The 15,931-nt window shown below is 39.9% G+C and overlaps 1 protein-coding gene across 4 annotated transcripts; it reads right to left on the bottom strand.

Annotated features, from left to right (window-relative positions):
* Positions 1-1,886: 1,886 nt before the first annotated feature.
* LOC116393516 (triadin) lies at positions 1,887-15,918 on the bottom strand. Of its 4 annotated transcripts, none has more exons than XM_031865898.1 (6): positions 14,793-15,918; positions 9,736-9,941; positions 8,037-8,078; positions 4,564-4,611; positions 4,026-4,190; positions 1,887-2,366 (listed from the first exon to the last, which is right to left on the bottom strand). In XM_031865898.1, exons 2-6 carry the CDS (start codon positions 9,920-9,922, stop codon positions 2,344-2,346), a joined length of 465 nt encoding a protein of 154 aa, XP_031721758.1. In that variant the 5' UTR covers positions 9,923-9,941; positions 14,793-15,918; the 3' UTR covers positions 1,887-2,343. The 4 variants fall into 4 exon arrangements, with proteins under 4 accessions (XP_031721758.1, XP_031721760.1, XP_031721759.1 ...); XM_031865900.1 differs by having other exon boundaries at positions 4,056-4,190; XM_031865899.1 differs by lacking the exon at positions 8,037-8,078 and adding an exon at positions 4,736-4,765.
* Positions 15,919-15,931: the final 13 nt, after the last annotated feature.

Genomic DNA, 15,931 nt, shown 5'->3' with positions numbered 1-15,931 from the left:
TCATGATACATGATACACATGTGTGCACCTTTTCCTTTGAAATATGATTTGAACTTTTTTTTGAGGGTTAAACTTATTTGAGATGAGTAATAGTAGGAACGCTCTGCAGAGAAGAGCTGCAGCCGTCTTTTCCAGAATCCAAAGGAGTTTTTTCTTGCCGCTGTTGCCAAGGTGCTTTCTCATGCTGGGAATTGTTAGGTCTCTGTAAATATTATAAAGAGTACCATTTAGACCTGCTCTATCTGAAACCTGAGCCGAGATAACTCATGCATAAAACTAAATTGAATTGAATTAAAAAGGCTACAATACTCCAGGAAGTTACTAGGCTAAGCTAACCAGCTGCTAGCAGTGGCTTTGTTAGCATATAGACATGGGAGTCCCTGTCCCCATGCCACATCCCTTTGTTTCATTTTGTTTGTACAATCAAACTACAACAGTTTAATTGAAAATAGTGAATCATTTTACCTATAATTTTGTGCTAAATCATCGCCTGGATGCTGCTCAGCCCCCAAACAAACCATTACCGGGATGAAAGTGTCGCTCGTTTGCCGTCGGCGTGGATGCTGTGTTTGCTTTGACAAATCAAAGACTCTTTTTCATGAACATCTTCACCGAGAAGGAGTTCTTATGTTCAGCGATTTAATCTTCAAATCTGAGCTGTATGTTCTTCAAGAGGTTTTCAGTCTTGTTATCAGGCTGTATCAGGGAATACAAAGAAATAGCCTTGTTCTAAGGAGGATGTTTCTGATTCACTTCTATTAAAATAGATGATGATGCATAATGTAATGCAATTCACAGAATCAACTCCCTGTACAGTCTTTTTCAGCTAGCCTGTTATGTTCGTTACAATCTATTCGAGCTTTAATCAAGTTATGATTTCATTATGTTTCAATTGAACGTGAATGTATTCATATTTACATTTAATTCATTTAAACATATGAACAGTCTATAAAGTATGACGCATTGTTAAGGAACAAACTACCCGAAGTAGTAAAGTAGAGCAGTGCTACTTACATGTCAATGCATCAAGTATAATGATCCAATGATGTATTATTGTTACTTTATTATGATACTACTGCACATCTGTACTTTTACCAAGCTGTTTTCTTGTGACGCAGTACTTCCCCACTCTCTTCATAGTATTTCATAGTAGATTGTATGAGGTTACAGCATATACGGTATTCCTATATCTCGGTGATCTCATGCTTAGGCTTACAGCCCATTTTTCTTATGTTCTCACCTCCTTTATTCAGTCCTGTTTTCTTTTAACTGCGGGTCACGCTGCCCTCTTTATTTCAAGAAGAGTTATGAATTTGCCGTTGTGTGTTCTCTCTCTGTCGCCCACCATCATCTGCTTCTAACATTCAAGCTCGGTATTGGAGTCACCAGCCTGATGCCCCTGCAGGCGAGTTGATCCTTATCTCTTCCACGACTGCTTCCTCCTGGCACAACCGTTCGTCTTGCTCTTACTGTACCTCATCACTTACCTGGTGTCGACCCCGGGAGAATGTTTCGTCGTTGGTCATCTCCAATTCAGACCACCTCCTACGCAGACGGATATAAAGACTGGAGAGGAAGTGAAAGGAAGCCACGTTGCTTAACCGTGTGTGCTGTATTTCTATCACAAAAACGGTCCTCATGGCAAGGCCCTCCTCAAGATTGTGTGTTAAATTATTAGTGCGTCATATATGCAGACAAAAATATAGCAACAATTGACAAATCCAAAATGAGGTCAGAACAATGTAAAAAAAGAGCACGGGGAGAATAAATATAGAATTAAATGTGTGAGGAAAACAAAGGATTATACAAATAAAATAAAAGACTGAAATAAATCAAACTTAAATATTTTTTATCAACCGATAGGTGACAAATAAAAGACACATATAAAGATTTGTCTTTCTTTTTTATTGTCGTGATTGTCTAACAAGCCTTTACTTGTTTAATTACAGTTTTGACATTTTTCATCTGATGATCTTTTACAACATTTTACGAGATGCAGCTTGTAAAAAGTTATGAAGAACTCAGAGAATCATTGTGATGTGTCCATTATCACACCGTTTTAAAAGATGAGCACTTTTTAAAGAGCAAATCCAGAAAACAATGTGCAGAATACAGATGTGGTTGAGACCATAATGGCGTTTTTATTACACTATTTCATGGTTTCTTAATTTTCAGTTTTTAATCTTAAAATTCCAGTTAACAACGGACAGAAACGATAAACTGTACATCCTCCTCCTCCCTCTGTTTCTTTACGTCCTCTCCTCCACTTCAGTCAGATCCCTTCTTCCTCTCTCCGGCTCTTCATACTTGTCCCTTCGTGTCCTCCCTCCACGCTCCTCCTGTTCAGAGCTCCTCCGAGTGGAAAGCTGAAGGCCAGAGGAGAAAATGAGGTGTTCATCGGTCCCAGTATATACTTCATCAATCGCAGTTATTGCAGGTATAAATATCAAACCCCAAACTGAAGTTTCTTGGCTGAAATTACCATACAAATGAATATTAAGCTCCCTGCACAACATCATTATTTTTTCATCTGTCTTCCTGCTGTTGTTTTGGCCTTGAACCTCTTCCTTTGAAAATTAACTGCTCCTTATATTTATTATACAATAACTCAGACTAAAATGTATTTCTGCCCCTCAATCTGAATGAGAGTATCTTTAAGCATCATTGAAGTTGTCCCACTGTCTCTCCTCTCAAGACACATTTGTGGTTACTCAAATCAAACCATTTTCCATTCGTCCACCAGATGGACTTTCCCTCATTTCCCCCTCACTTGACTCCCTCATCCATCAACATACCTGTTCATGAGCCATATGAACATAAAAACAACCTGGCAGCTAGTTGGTAGAGGAGGGAGGATCAATCCCAAAAATATCGATACTATAGTATGTCTTGTTTAAAGATCGATTCTAGCATCAAGAGGATCGATACACAAAAAAGATTAGTTTCTCTCTTCTACACCCATTTGAAGATTAGAACTATCTGTAAAAATAAAGTCTCGTTGTACTCTTTGCTTCATGCTGTGGTCCTGTTGTGTGCAATCAACCCACATCCCACTAGTTACTCCCACTGACACATGATGTCTGAATGGAAGAGGAGCATGTTTGGATCTATTTCACAGTGAATGTTGGTTGACTGCTTTTATTTGCACAAAAATAACTTAAATATATATATTTGTACTTTGTTAAATCCCAAGAATTGTAATTTTCATCTTTGCACATTCAATTTACAATCATAAGAAATAAAAAGTGTCTTGTGTTTTAACATGCATGCGATTAAGTAATTAACAGTGGAAGCAATATGAAAGTACATACAAGCCTAAGCCGCTTATAATTGTAAAAAGTATTGGTATTGGCGATGCTGTTCCCTGTATTACTTGGTGTCAAATGGAAACCACATAGCGGTTTGCCGGATTCGTCAACACTTCTACTTCATTTGTTCCATTTTCGTCATAGTTTCAAGGCTGTGTTCGGTTTTCCTGTTCCCTGTTTACCACTTGGACTCACTGCCTGTAAGCTATTTACAATAAATCACTGGATTCATCTGCTGCGTCCTAATGTCTGCATTTGGCACCAGTCCCAGTTCCAACTGTGACAGAAGTATTGGTAAATAAAAAGCTCTCCAGATCAAGCTTTCACTACAGTTAATTAGCGGTATTTGAAATGGGCTGTTGGTCCTGATAATTGAACAAAGAAGACGACGGGAAGTTTATTTTATGCCTGATTTATTTCCACAATTTAGCGGGTTAAAAGGGCATCATATTCATTACAACTCTGTTAGTCAGTGAGTGACTACATTCCGACAGATCCACCATTGCTATTATCTGCACAGCGTGGATGATCACACTGAGCATATAGTTTGCTTTTCATTACATTTCCATGCTGATTAATAGTCATTCTATTACCAGAATGTTAAAACGTTTCATTCATGATTGCCATGATGCCAGGTCCTGAATAAGATGTCAGTCATGATATTATCGTTATCTTCGTCAGTAAATGGTTACTCAGCATGAGGTGATGTTTTCTTACATGTGAGGGGTTCAGTTAGCTGGTGAATACCTTCCTCCTCCTCAGCATCGGGAGCTACCAAACTGGCTGCAAAAGTCCATATCATCTCCAACCAATCAGTGCTCTCCTGAGATGTGACATCAGCAGGGACCCCAGCTGGGCTTGATTTTATTGGACGAAGAGCAGCTAAATAGAATAAAGACAATAGAATAAAAAAAAAAAAAATGTAAATCAGAGTACAGTAGGATATTATGAAATATTTAAGATATTTTAACGAGTAAAATTAAACTTGAGCAAAAATATCAGCAATGCTTACCAACAAACTACAGTCTAAAAAACGACCATGTTGAAATCACTTCACACATGACACAATTTAACAGAAAAATGTACAGTTTTACTGCAGCATTTAATATGTATACTATATTAAATGCCTGTGTAGGTGTTCATACTCTACAGTTTGGTCACAGCAGGTCGCAGTGAGAGAAATATTGATTGATATCATGTATTTAACTTCAGTGCTAAGGAGTGAATGTGATATGTATGGCGGCTCTCTGCTTGCCTCTTGCCTTCAAACCTCTCTTAGCGATGGCAGAGGGAGGAGGGAGACCTGAGGGGGACAGACACATCGTTAACAGAGACAGCATGACGGGAGGTGAAGAGTATAGAGGTTGAAGAGAGAACAATCGCTCTCCTCATTTCTCAGTTTGTGCATCCTCAATTCCTTTCCTCACCTCCTGTCCTTGCGCGGTACACCCTCCCTCCTAAAGATGCGAGCGGAGGAGGCAAGGAAGACACACAAGGAGAGAGAAGTCGAGGCATTAACAAAATTGGCCGTCTGCGCATTTTAAAGCAATGTCAATTATGACGTGTTGCACAGGAGCAGCTTCTGTTCATTGTGTTGTTATAGTACAGCTGTATTTCATGTATGTCAAAATGACAACTTATACATATACTTTTAATTCAATTTACAACGTTTGTATATTCCAGATGTGTGTCACGCCTCTTTTAGACGTCACAAGTGCCGAAAAGACTTCGGCAAAGATACACCTGCCGCCCTATAGCTTCCCCGACAAGCTTCCTCTCGCCTCTTGATGCACTTTAGTGACTGAGACATCTTTCAAAAGATCGATTTCCGGGTCAGAGTTAGAAGGACGGAGGAAACGAGGAGGCACAGAATGAGAAGAGCGGAAAGAAAAAGAAGCAGAGAGAGAAAAAGACACATAAATCCATCAACAGCCGCCATCGAACCATTCACAGCCACATACAGCTCTAGAGATATTGTTTTGCTGCTTTAATGGCAAACATGATCAAATCAAAAAAAAACATCACACAAAACACACTTTTCATCTTACGGAAGATGTTCGGACTTTCACGACATGCTGGCTGAGAACAGCAAGAAACGACTACAACTCAACCAAGTTTTAAGCAGCGTTTCAACATTCCCGACACACTTTTATCAGTATTTCCACTGTTGACTCTGTCTGCCCAAATATAGTATACTACCAAAGAAAGTAGTCACACGCTAACTTTTGGTTTCCACTCCAGGAGTCATCAATTTAAAAATATGTGAATGGAAACACGACTAATGACACTTTATTTAAACTGCATTGTGAATTACTTTTTGCGGGAAACTTATCTTGGATAACGTTTGCTTCCGCTGTATCACAAATTTTAAACTTAGGGAAAAAATTGTGGTTTGTGGAAAGGTTAAAAAACACAGGACTCTCACCCAGGAGACCACTGTTCCTGTCTCATGTGAACCAGGTACTTATGTTACCTGAACACAACTAAGTCGTAGTTTTGTGTCAGATTCGTTGTCATTTTAAGCCGAACCATTATGTTTTTCTTAAAAACCTAACCAAGAAGTTTCGTTGCCGTTCGAAGCAGTTTTGTATTTTTTGTTTTGTTTTGTGAACCAACTGTGATGGTTATCTGGGAGGAAAATACGTTTTCCTTGAAATGTAAATGAGCACTTTAGTTGTATCGGAACGTAATTTAGTAGGAGACAGGGTTGCTTTATTCACCACTGCTTTGTCCCAGCAGCAGCTCTCATTAATTGATCTTTCTAATATTCCCTCTCCCAGGTGGAAGAAGCTTTGTGCCTGTTTGTTGCCAAGTGTGGAGGAGTCGTATAATGCATCCTCATAAACAGCTGATTAATGCACTGACATTTCTTTGATTGGCACTCCACACAGAGGCACCAGGAATAGAAGGCTAGCATTCCCCCCCCCTGCTAACTCTCCCGTCCTTTTATTGCCTTTACTTATTCATTCAGTCTCTCCTCCATACACCTTTCCACCCTCTCTTTCTTTGTTTCTCTCTCTAACTCACTCCATGTCTCCGTTATTCTCTCTTCTTTTTTATGAATCTATTTTCTGTCTTACTTTCATGTTCTCATTCTGGGACTCTTTTCTTCTGCCTGCTTCTCTCTACCTTTGGTTTTGTGGAGTTTAGCCACCACATCAAAATGATAAAGCACAAAGAAAAGAGATTAAAAATACAAATTGTAGATAAAATAAATAAAAAAAGACCCAGAGGACTCTGAAAAAACTTCAGAAGAGAAGAGAATAAAGTAGCTGGAAGAGATGCATCTGAGCTGGATAAGAAAAGCTAAATGATTCAGAGCTTTGTTTGTTTGTTTTTATTTATACTTCCTTCTTTCCTTCATTGCATTCTCCTTTCTTTCTGTCTTTCTTTCTGTCACACTGACATAGGAGAGTGTTTTGCGGACACCATAAGGTTTTGCAGTGCAACACCCTCGTCAGCGATGTCTGATCTGAACTAATAAACGCTAGATGGTTGTAACATTTGCAACCGTCTCAATCTAAGTAAGTTCCCTTTTCAAGAGTAATCACATATATTAAGAAGTTGCCTCATGCCTCACTGTCAGATAAAGAAAGAACAGGGGTTTGATAAGATGACTGATGAAACTGTGCTGCAGCGTCCTCTCTCTCTGTGCTGTACTATATTTTTCTCTATAGTATTTTCTGCTGCTATTTTGTCTATTCTTTCTTTCTCTCTCTCTACACACACACACACACACACACACACACCACTTTATCGCTGCTCTTTCACGACAGGGAGGATTGCATTTCTTCTTTATTGTCCGAGAATGTCTCCTTGCTGTTTCATTTACACACGCTGGCCTTTATTGAAATGTCATGATGGGGAGAAAAGCTCTGTGATTAAAAATGCAGCCCAGCATTTTGTCATTGTCAACTTGCAAATATTTACCTCAGAAAACGGAAGTTGATTTCTACCTGCAGGGACACTTTGCATTTCTGCTGTATTTTCTCACTAACCTGAGAGGAACGTTTCCTTGATTTAGAGAAAAGATCCGTCATTTTTATTGATGTCTCTGAATGAAATGTATGAAATCTCATTCTCTGTTTAGGTTTTCTTGGATTTTCATGTTTTCCAATGTCGGCTGTTGCAAGAAAATAAATCTGCAAAATTGCACATATGATTTAATTGAAAATCCCAACAGGCCCACAGATTTAATGCCATCATTAGACACAATGGTCGTAACCCAACACCTAAGTCTATTTTAAGCCGGTGTATCACGAGGCTTCTTAGTCATTGATGACTGTTGGCAGGTCCAGAGGAAACACAGATATAGGCTACATGCAAAGTCACACAGGCACACAATTTGAATTGTCATACACCTAAAGACAGGGACTGAGAATATCAACCGCCTCACAGCAGTTTGTGAAATAGTCGGGAAATTGAAATCTAGAAATACACAAATTTAGCTTTTTTCCGCGTCGCTAAGCATGAAAACAATGCCAATAGAAAGTCGATTAGGATCCTATTCAGCGATGTCTCATTGACGTTTATGAGAGACAAAATGCATCTACAAGTGATGAGTAAAGGGACAATACGTTAGCCAGTTGACAGCTGGTGGGAAACACTTGTCGGTGGAAAGGAATCATGTACATCTTGATAGTCTCCAATCGGTCGCAGGCAGCACTCTAGTACAAGCAAGCAGTGCAGTCAAACTGTTAATGGTTTTGCTGTTGTCGTTGTTTTTACCAGAAGATAAACACACGGGGTCGTCACAGTATGATGTGTACTCTTTGGATGGGATGGCAGGTGATTGACAGCATGAGGATGGAGAAGAGGTGGTTGTTGGGGGGGGGGGGGGGGGAAGGAGGGAGGAGAGTGAGGAGAGGAGTTAAAGATGAGTGTGTTGGATGTGCGAGGCAGGACTATCCTTACGCTGGATAGTCCAACAACATGGCGATGTGTGGTAGTGGTGGGAGTGATAAGGAGCAGATGTGAGTAGAAAGTCAAAGGGATTGATTTCCTGTTGTGTGGTTGTAAGATCGCAGGCAGTTTGACCTTTTGTGGGTCAGGTCTATTCAGATCACTACAGTGCATACTAAAAGACTTTTAAAGTAAAATAAATGTGAATTTCTTATTGAAAACTTAAATCTCCATACAGTATATGTTGAATGCTTTCCTGTAGACCAAATTGACTTTTTCACACTTTGTTTTGTGTATGAATGAAACAATGAGACATGACATGTAACTTAAAGCGCATTAGGCAGATTTTGCTACCTCCATACGCTAGATGTTTCCTCCCATTTCCAGTCATCATGCTAAGCTAAGCTAGCCGACTTCTGGCTTACCGTACCTTCACGTTTAGCAGACAGCTATGAGAATGACCTCAGTGTTCAGCATTACCTAAACTGTAAAGTAAATTATAACAAGAGTATAATGACTTCAACATGACATTTTTTGTCCAGTGTTCTGATTTCTGGGGTAGTTAACAACCCAGATGCTGTGTTTACCGAAACAAAGCGACGTGCTGAAGAGTGCGGCGCGGATGTTCTCTGTTGATTCCTCCTGTTCTGCTACAATCAGACATTATCATTATCTCAAGATGTAAATTAACGGGTGTGCGGAGCCTTGTATGCCTGATCAAGGGTGCCAGTGAATAAGCGGTGTTAGGCTGAACTGAAGATGTTTAAAGGAGATCTTGACTGCTGCACTGGTGCGTTCTAAGGGAAATTAATTTTCTCTAATGGCAATGAAGCAATTAAGGTTTGATCACAGAAAACGAAAGACAATCACTGGAATTATCAAATTCTGAGCTGTAGATGATAGGATTATGGATATTTGAGGGAATAAAGCTACTCTGGCAGGCAATGTATGGAAGCAACAGGAAGTTCCCTTTCAATCCACTCTATACCAGTGTATGACATTTAAGTGAAAATGATAAGGAGTGGATGGACCGCAGTATGTACACAGCTGTATTACTACACTGGTACATGAACTGTCAACTGATGGGCTCATTGATGTTAGAGTCTAATGCGAGTGTGAGAAAATGCACTCCTCACAGACGACACACATTTTCAAAACATCTGCCGAGTGGAGCGAAACACTCAACGCCATGTGTTACTTTAAACACAAACAGTGTTAAAGCAGCACAGAAGTGCGTGTCCTCCGACTCAACACACGGCCGTTGAAAATGATGACCTTCTTGAGAGCACGTCCACTTTTGAAGTCTGCTTCAAAAATGCCCGAGAGGTTTGTTGAAAAATGCTGATGAGATAATGGATGTTCAAATTATACGTGAAAAATGGGGATAAATGAGTTGAAGGAAAGTGTCATTACACGCACATTATAATCACATTATGATGGAATTATAATCATTGGTGAAAGGTAGAACGGATGGTTTTACTTTTAATGCAAATAATCTATTAAAAGATTAAGGTATAAATGTTACCTGTCAGGGTTTTAGTGTCAAGTAGATCAAAGAGAACGATGGCGACTCCAAACCATGTGATGACCAGCGCCACAACCAGCAGCCAGGCCATCGGTGAATTAAAGGTCAAAATGACATCGTCCAAAAACGTCTTCTGATTGGTCCGAGCCGGACGGTCCGCACCCCCGCCGTTGTTTTGACTGCTCATTTTGAAAAGTTGAAAAGGGCTGAGGACAGAAAGAGACAGAGGGGTTTAAAACATGTAGGACATGATGACAAAAAGAAAAGAACAAAATGAAGAGAGCAAGGAAGAGAATCATGTATCATGCTGGTTGAGGCAGAGAGGATTGATTGAGATGAGGCATGGACCTCGAGAAGTAAACAAATGTCAGAAAAAGAAAAGTGTAGGTGGCTCAATTTTTAAATAACAATTAAAAATGCCTGGAAACAAAATGAAACCATGACCAAAAGAAAAAGTCTGTGGTCTGCTAATGGAGTGGGATAACATACACAAAAAAGTATGAGCTAATTAGCTAACACAGTTTAAAGTTAATTTAAGCAAATTAGAGTAATGAGAATGGAATTATGCTGTAAGTGCTGTTATAAACATCTTTAAAGTTGCAATTTAGTATTACACTTCCTTAACGTGGGAGAACCGGAGAGTGGGCACAAGCTCTGATTACAACACACACAGAGGGAGAGCGACTTGATGCTCTGCTCAGATAGACATTAATCCACTTTATACACTGAAAATGGTTGTTTGCTGCTATAATACTCTGAATTTTGAAGAAGCTTTGAAGTTTTGGGAGTGTGTACACTTGAAATAAGCTTTTCACAATATGCCCTTTTAGCTTTGATGAGTTTCTTGTCCCTGTTGTCCCATATATATCCCGCTGTGTAACCTTTTTTTTTTTTTCTGAGACAGTCATTTTTGATGTTCTCTAAAATTGCTGATCTCACCTCTAAAAATGTCAGTACAAACATCGATAGTAATTAGAGGACAATGCAATTAGCATCTGATTTAGAAGATTAGGATTACAAATAGACGTGCAGCAGCAAGCTGTCTGGCTTTGGTGGTAGATGTATGTTCGATGAGGACACGTTGAAAGACAATTAACATTAAAAAAAACACCTGTTGCTAAATTTCAAAATAAAGTACAGAAACCTTGGGAGTAATGTGGGGGTGGAAAGTCAACTTTCCCTTGAATCCTTTGGTATCAAACACAGGATTGTAGCCCATGATGGTGTTGATACCTTCCCACCACAAATTCACCACTAAACCAAATTAGTATAACTTTAATCCGTGCATGATATGAGTAATAGCTACAGTATGTACAACGCACACAGCAGCTGTTTATACACACGGATGTTTTTCTTTGTGTGAGGATGAGAGTTATGAGGAGGAGAGAGAAAGATCGAGACTATACCGGAGGTGTTGAGGAGATTAAATTCCATCAACCTTTGAAAAATCTGATCCACCTGACTAATTACTTCTGTAAAGAAAGTTTTCATCATTGTATGGCAGCGGGGCCGCGCGCCATGACATGATTACGTGCCCGCGTTAGGTTGTTTGTGTTCATTATGCGGCGTGATGCGATGAACTGAGATGATGTATTTTTCCTTTCTGTTTCCCTGCCTGGCTCTCACACAGCTTATCTGCAAATATAAAGTGATAGCTACACCGTTGTGGAGATTTGAATTAAAATAGGGGAAGAAATATGCCCTTCTCAAGAGTATTAATGAGGCCCTGAAGGGTGCAGATCGGCATGAGTCCTGCATGCCATGCTGGTCCAGCTGAGGCATTTAACACCGATCGTTATGACAATCTCGTTGACAGAATTAGGTGGTGGTTTGGAGGTCTGGACTCTAATGGTTCTCATCTTCACTGTTATTTAATAGAAGCTGAGTGTAGATTTGTGACAATGTCTCCCTCGCTCCTCATTATATAATATATGTACCTCAAGGCTCAATTCAGGCCTGTTCTCAATATGCATTCTTCCCCTTGAGTAAATTGCCCGTATCGTTGCCTGAAATGCAGCCAGTGCACTCAAACCCAGACAGCGTGCTCGACTGCACAAGACAGTTAAACAGTGAATAAAGCAACATGTCTAGAGCTCGGTACAAAAAGCCAGAGCACTTTGGCATGGCCAGATTAACCTGTTAGGGGTCCCAAGGGCAAAACATCGATGTCGGGCCCCTAGTAGACCCTCCATGAACCAACAACCCGCCTCCTGTACACGTATACCTCAAAGTTCCCGCTTTGGCAGCTAAATTATATGCCCTGGGACCAGACTTTCTGTGTGTGAATTAGTTTATGGTAATTTGTTCAAAGACAACTCTATTTACAGAGCACTTAAATATAAACTAAAACAATTAACTCTTAAAACAGGATTTCTACAAAGAGCCCCTCAACAAGATCAGGTGATAAATTGAGATGATCAGATTGAGTTTATAGTTGATATTGATCATTTTGGCCAATGATGTTCAATGATTTACAGTAGCGGATATTCAGGAATGGATTATTCTGTACTTCACTGCTACATTAGTCCTGACTCCATTCAGTAATCACTCTATTCTTTATCAGGTGACATTAATGCTGAATTGGAAAAGAGTTATTCCAGCAATTAGGTATTGTACTTTCTTAAGGTTAAGAACATGTGTGAGAAGGAGCAAGAATGATCAAAATGAATGCAGCAAGGGTCGAAATATCGAAACATTTATTCCTTTCAATCTTCAAAAAGAATCCTGAATCCTACATTCACCACAATGCAATACTCTTTATCTTCCCTCTCTGAAGACCATACCTGTATTCCAAGCATACCTGTATTTCAAAAAGCAGGGAGTGTATATCTATCTATCTATCCATCCATCCATCTATCCACTGTACAATGTGATCCAAGATGGTTGTATGATGCCATGTGTTTTGATTCAGCAGCTGGTCTCTGCTCGGCTGACCTTTCTGTTGCTGCATTCAGATAACAATCCACAAAATCAATGTAACATATAATTCTGCCCACGCACACTCAAATGTTCAATTGTGTGTGTGTGTGTGTGTGTGTGTGTGTATGTGTGATTCAAGAAAGCTAACCATTGATCTGGTGAACAACAGCCGGCATGTGTGTGTCATTTCAGAAGTCGAGCTAAGAGTGCCGGTCCGTGAGTGATATAAAAGCTGACCATTGATCTTGTAAGGCCGGCCGTTCAGGCCAACATATTGATCCATTGAGAAGAGAAAAAGCTGCACTGTGCAATCATCCACTTCCTCACTATTCTTCAAAGCGTCTAATCACAGAACAGTTCTCTTACGTAGCCCATGTGTTATAGTTTCTGTCAAAGTGTGAGTCACAGTCAAGCAAACATTTCTCCTTGTATGTGTGTGTCCTGATGACCCAGCCCACCTGTTGTTACCACAGAGTGCTGAGCTGATCTTCACACACAGGGACACCAACTGCTGCTGCCGCCTCCTCCACACCAGAGGAATGCACAGAATTAGAACGATGTGGGTGGAGGCGACTAACCGGTGTTTGAGGGCAAATGAAAGGCGACAAAAGGCGGCGTGGAGAATGTGAGTAAGTGAATGCATCGCCTTGATATGAGTAACTTAATGACAAATAGGCGTGGTACTGCTTATGAAGAGTTACCGACTGTGGTTAATTGTCAGATTCATATTTCACATTAAAAACATAAAGACTACGACACATTGTCAGGTTTCGGATGTCTATAAGTTGTCGAGTTTTCAGCCAAAAAAAAGGAGGAAAAATGATTTGATATTCCAAAAAAATCAGAGATTAGAAAAAGTTAATATAAATGTGTGTAGCAGAACTTTGCTTTTACTTCTTTCCTTTCCCATTAATCATGTCATGACCCTTTAGATTTATCTTGCGACCCCGTAGAGGGGCCAGACCCCCAGGTTGAACCGCTGGACTAAACAACAAACTGTATCAAAATGCAACAGTCACAGCTGAATGAACATTTACGTAATGCAGTATTTTGCAGTGTTAAATTGGTGTAAGGATAGAAATATTTCTTTATTTCTAGAGTACAGTATTAGCCTACATCAACTACAAGCATACTACGTTACAGAATAAGAATAAGATGATAAAGGAATTAATTTCTAAAAAAATAAAAAAGACCATTTTATTGTTTTTAATGCAGTTTACGTGTACAAATATTGAAAGCAGGGATTTACATTCCTCTGGATTATACTTGTGCAATTACATCACGGCACTGCTAGAGGAGAAAAAAAGAGAGAAAGAAAAAGGTAAGTTGATCATCAGAAGATCACATCAAACAGACCCTATTTTCAAATGTGGTTGTTACCAAACTCGAGGTCGGGACCCCCAAGGGATCCCCAGACACATCTGAGGGATCCCAAGAAGACATAAGGGGGAAACAAGACATTTATTTTCACATTAAATCTAAATCTAAACTGAGGCCCTAATCAATGTTAAGGAGGAAGGAGTACTGTACACTTTGCTTCATTTCACTGGCGTAACAGGTTTGAGGAGAATGAAGAGTGAATTGTGAGTTCCAGTCAAAAGTCTGTGAGCAAAATGTTACTTTTTCAATACATTTTGTATTGACAGTGTGCAGAGTTAACAACCTTATTAACTGGTCATTTAAAAATGTTTTGTTAATCTCCTGTGTACATTTTTAGCATGTTCGTCATATATTTAATGCAACAAATGTACTATATTATATCTTCAAGTGGCAACAGAGCAACAGGCTACAGTGAGTCTTTTTGTCGTGAAGGAAACAATGTGATTTTAAAGTTTATTTCTCTTTACAAAGTTATAAAAAACACAATATGAAAATAAATGAACGTGACTTAAGTTAATAATAGCAGGAGCAAATAGCTCATATTGTAGCTCACAGATTATAACACTAGTCATTAGTCATTGGTCATTAGTTGCAGTTGTCCACTTTTTAAAGTTTGGGAGTGTAGCAGCTTACTTTTAATAGATATTATAAATGGCAATAAGAAGGAATAATTGTGTGCAGACCGCCAGCATTCAGCGCCGTCAGTGTCGAATCATTATTATAAAGTTCAGCCGGAGCGACATGGATTTTTACAGTACCTTGGGCTTTGAGTTTGCCGGATGTTCAGTGATAACCTTCAGTCCTTCAAAGGCTTTGGGAAATGCACCGTCACCATGGAAACGCGCGTGCAACTCCTTCGTTAAATCCTGTTTGGCCCCGGCTGATTGTGAGGAAGAAGATGACGGAGGCGACGTACAAAGCGTACACGGCAATTGTGGTAAAGCTGGATCACAGCAGGGTCTAAAAATACACTGAGACCTTCCCCACGGGAGAAAACGTAAGGAAATCCAGCAAACAGCTCTTTGGAATTTGTATTGTTCTTGTTGATAATCAAAGTTCTTCTTGAAGATTTCTCCAGGAAATTCTTTGGTGAAAGTTTCGGATGATTGGGTTTCTAGCTGGTTTAGCTGCTGGAGAGAGTGAGACAGAGAGAGTAAGACAGAGAGAGAGAGACGGGCAGGGAGAAGTGACCTACTGAGAGTCACCCTGTCCCCTCCGAGAGTCCAAAATAGAGAGATAGTGGAAGTGAAGGGAGGAAGGAAGAGAGGGAGGAAGAGAGGGCAGAGACGGTGGAGCAGAAGAAAACTGGGTGTATGAGAGCAAAAGATCAAGGGATGGAGAGAACAGAATGAAATGAAGAGAAAAAGGTCTAAAAGTCTCCTGTGCTGTGTGTCTTGGAAACACAGAGCTTATTAATCATGTTATAATGATGGAGGCAGCTAACAGCTGATGCTACATCAGTTGTCCTCCTCTGAGAGGCCCATTACTCCGTTCCTGACCTCACCGACTGACCTGCCCACTGTAAAAAATAAAATAAAGTCTCCCACACCTGTACGCAAGTGCTAGCATTGATTTTGGTTCATTTATTAAATGTCATGGCATGATTTGACAGTATTTACAGCAACAGCACTAGTAGTTTTAACGTGACAGAAACCCCAAATGTCCTCACTTTGTGCCCTCAGCAACAACTTGAAAAATGAAGATCTTTAAACTTCTTCTTCTTGCACTTCATCCAGTGGACACATATTTCCTCTGAAGTACCCTGCGTTGTCAAACAGAGGTCACAGTGAAGAGTAAATAAGTTAATTAAGAACTAGTTGAGCCCCATGCGAGTTCTTAAGTCCTGTCAGAACCTGTTTTTGAGGCCCAGTTTAAACGGGGGGGGGGGGGGGGGGGG

Source organism: Anarrhichthys ocellatus, unplaced genomic scaffold (genome assembly GCF_004355925.1).
Source record: "Anarrhichthys ocellatus isolate YVR2014 unplaced genomic scaffold, GSC_Weel_1.0 scaffold34, whole genome shotgun sequence".
NCBI lineage: Eukaryota > Metazoa > Chordata > Actinopteri > Perciformes > Anarhichadidae > Anarrhichthys > Anarrhichthys ocellatus.
This window is presented reverse-complemented; position numbering and strand designations above follow the sequence as displayed.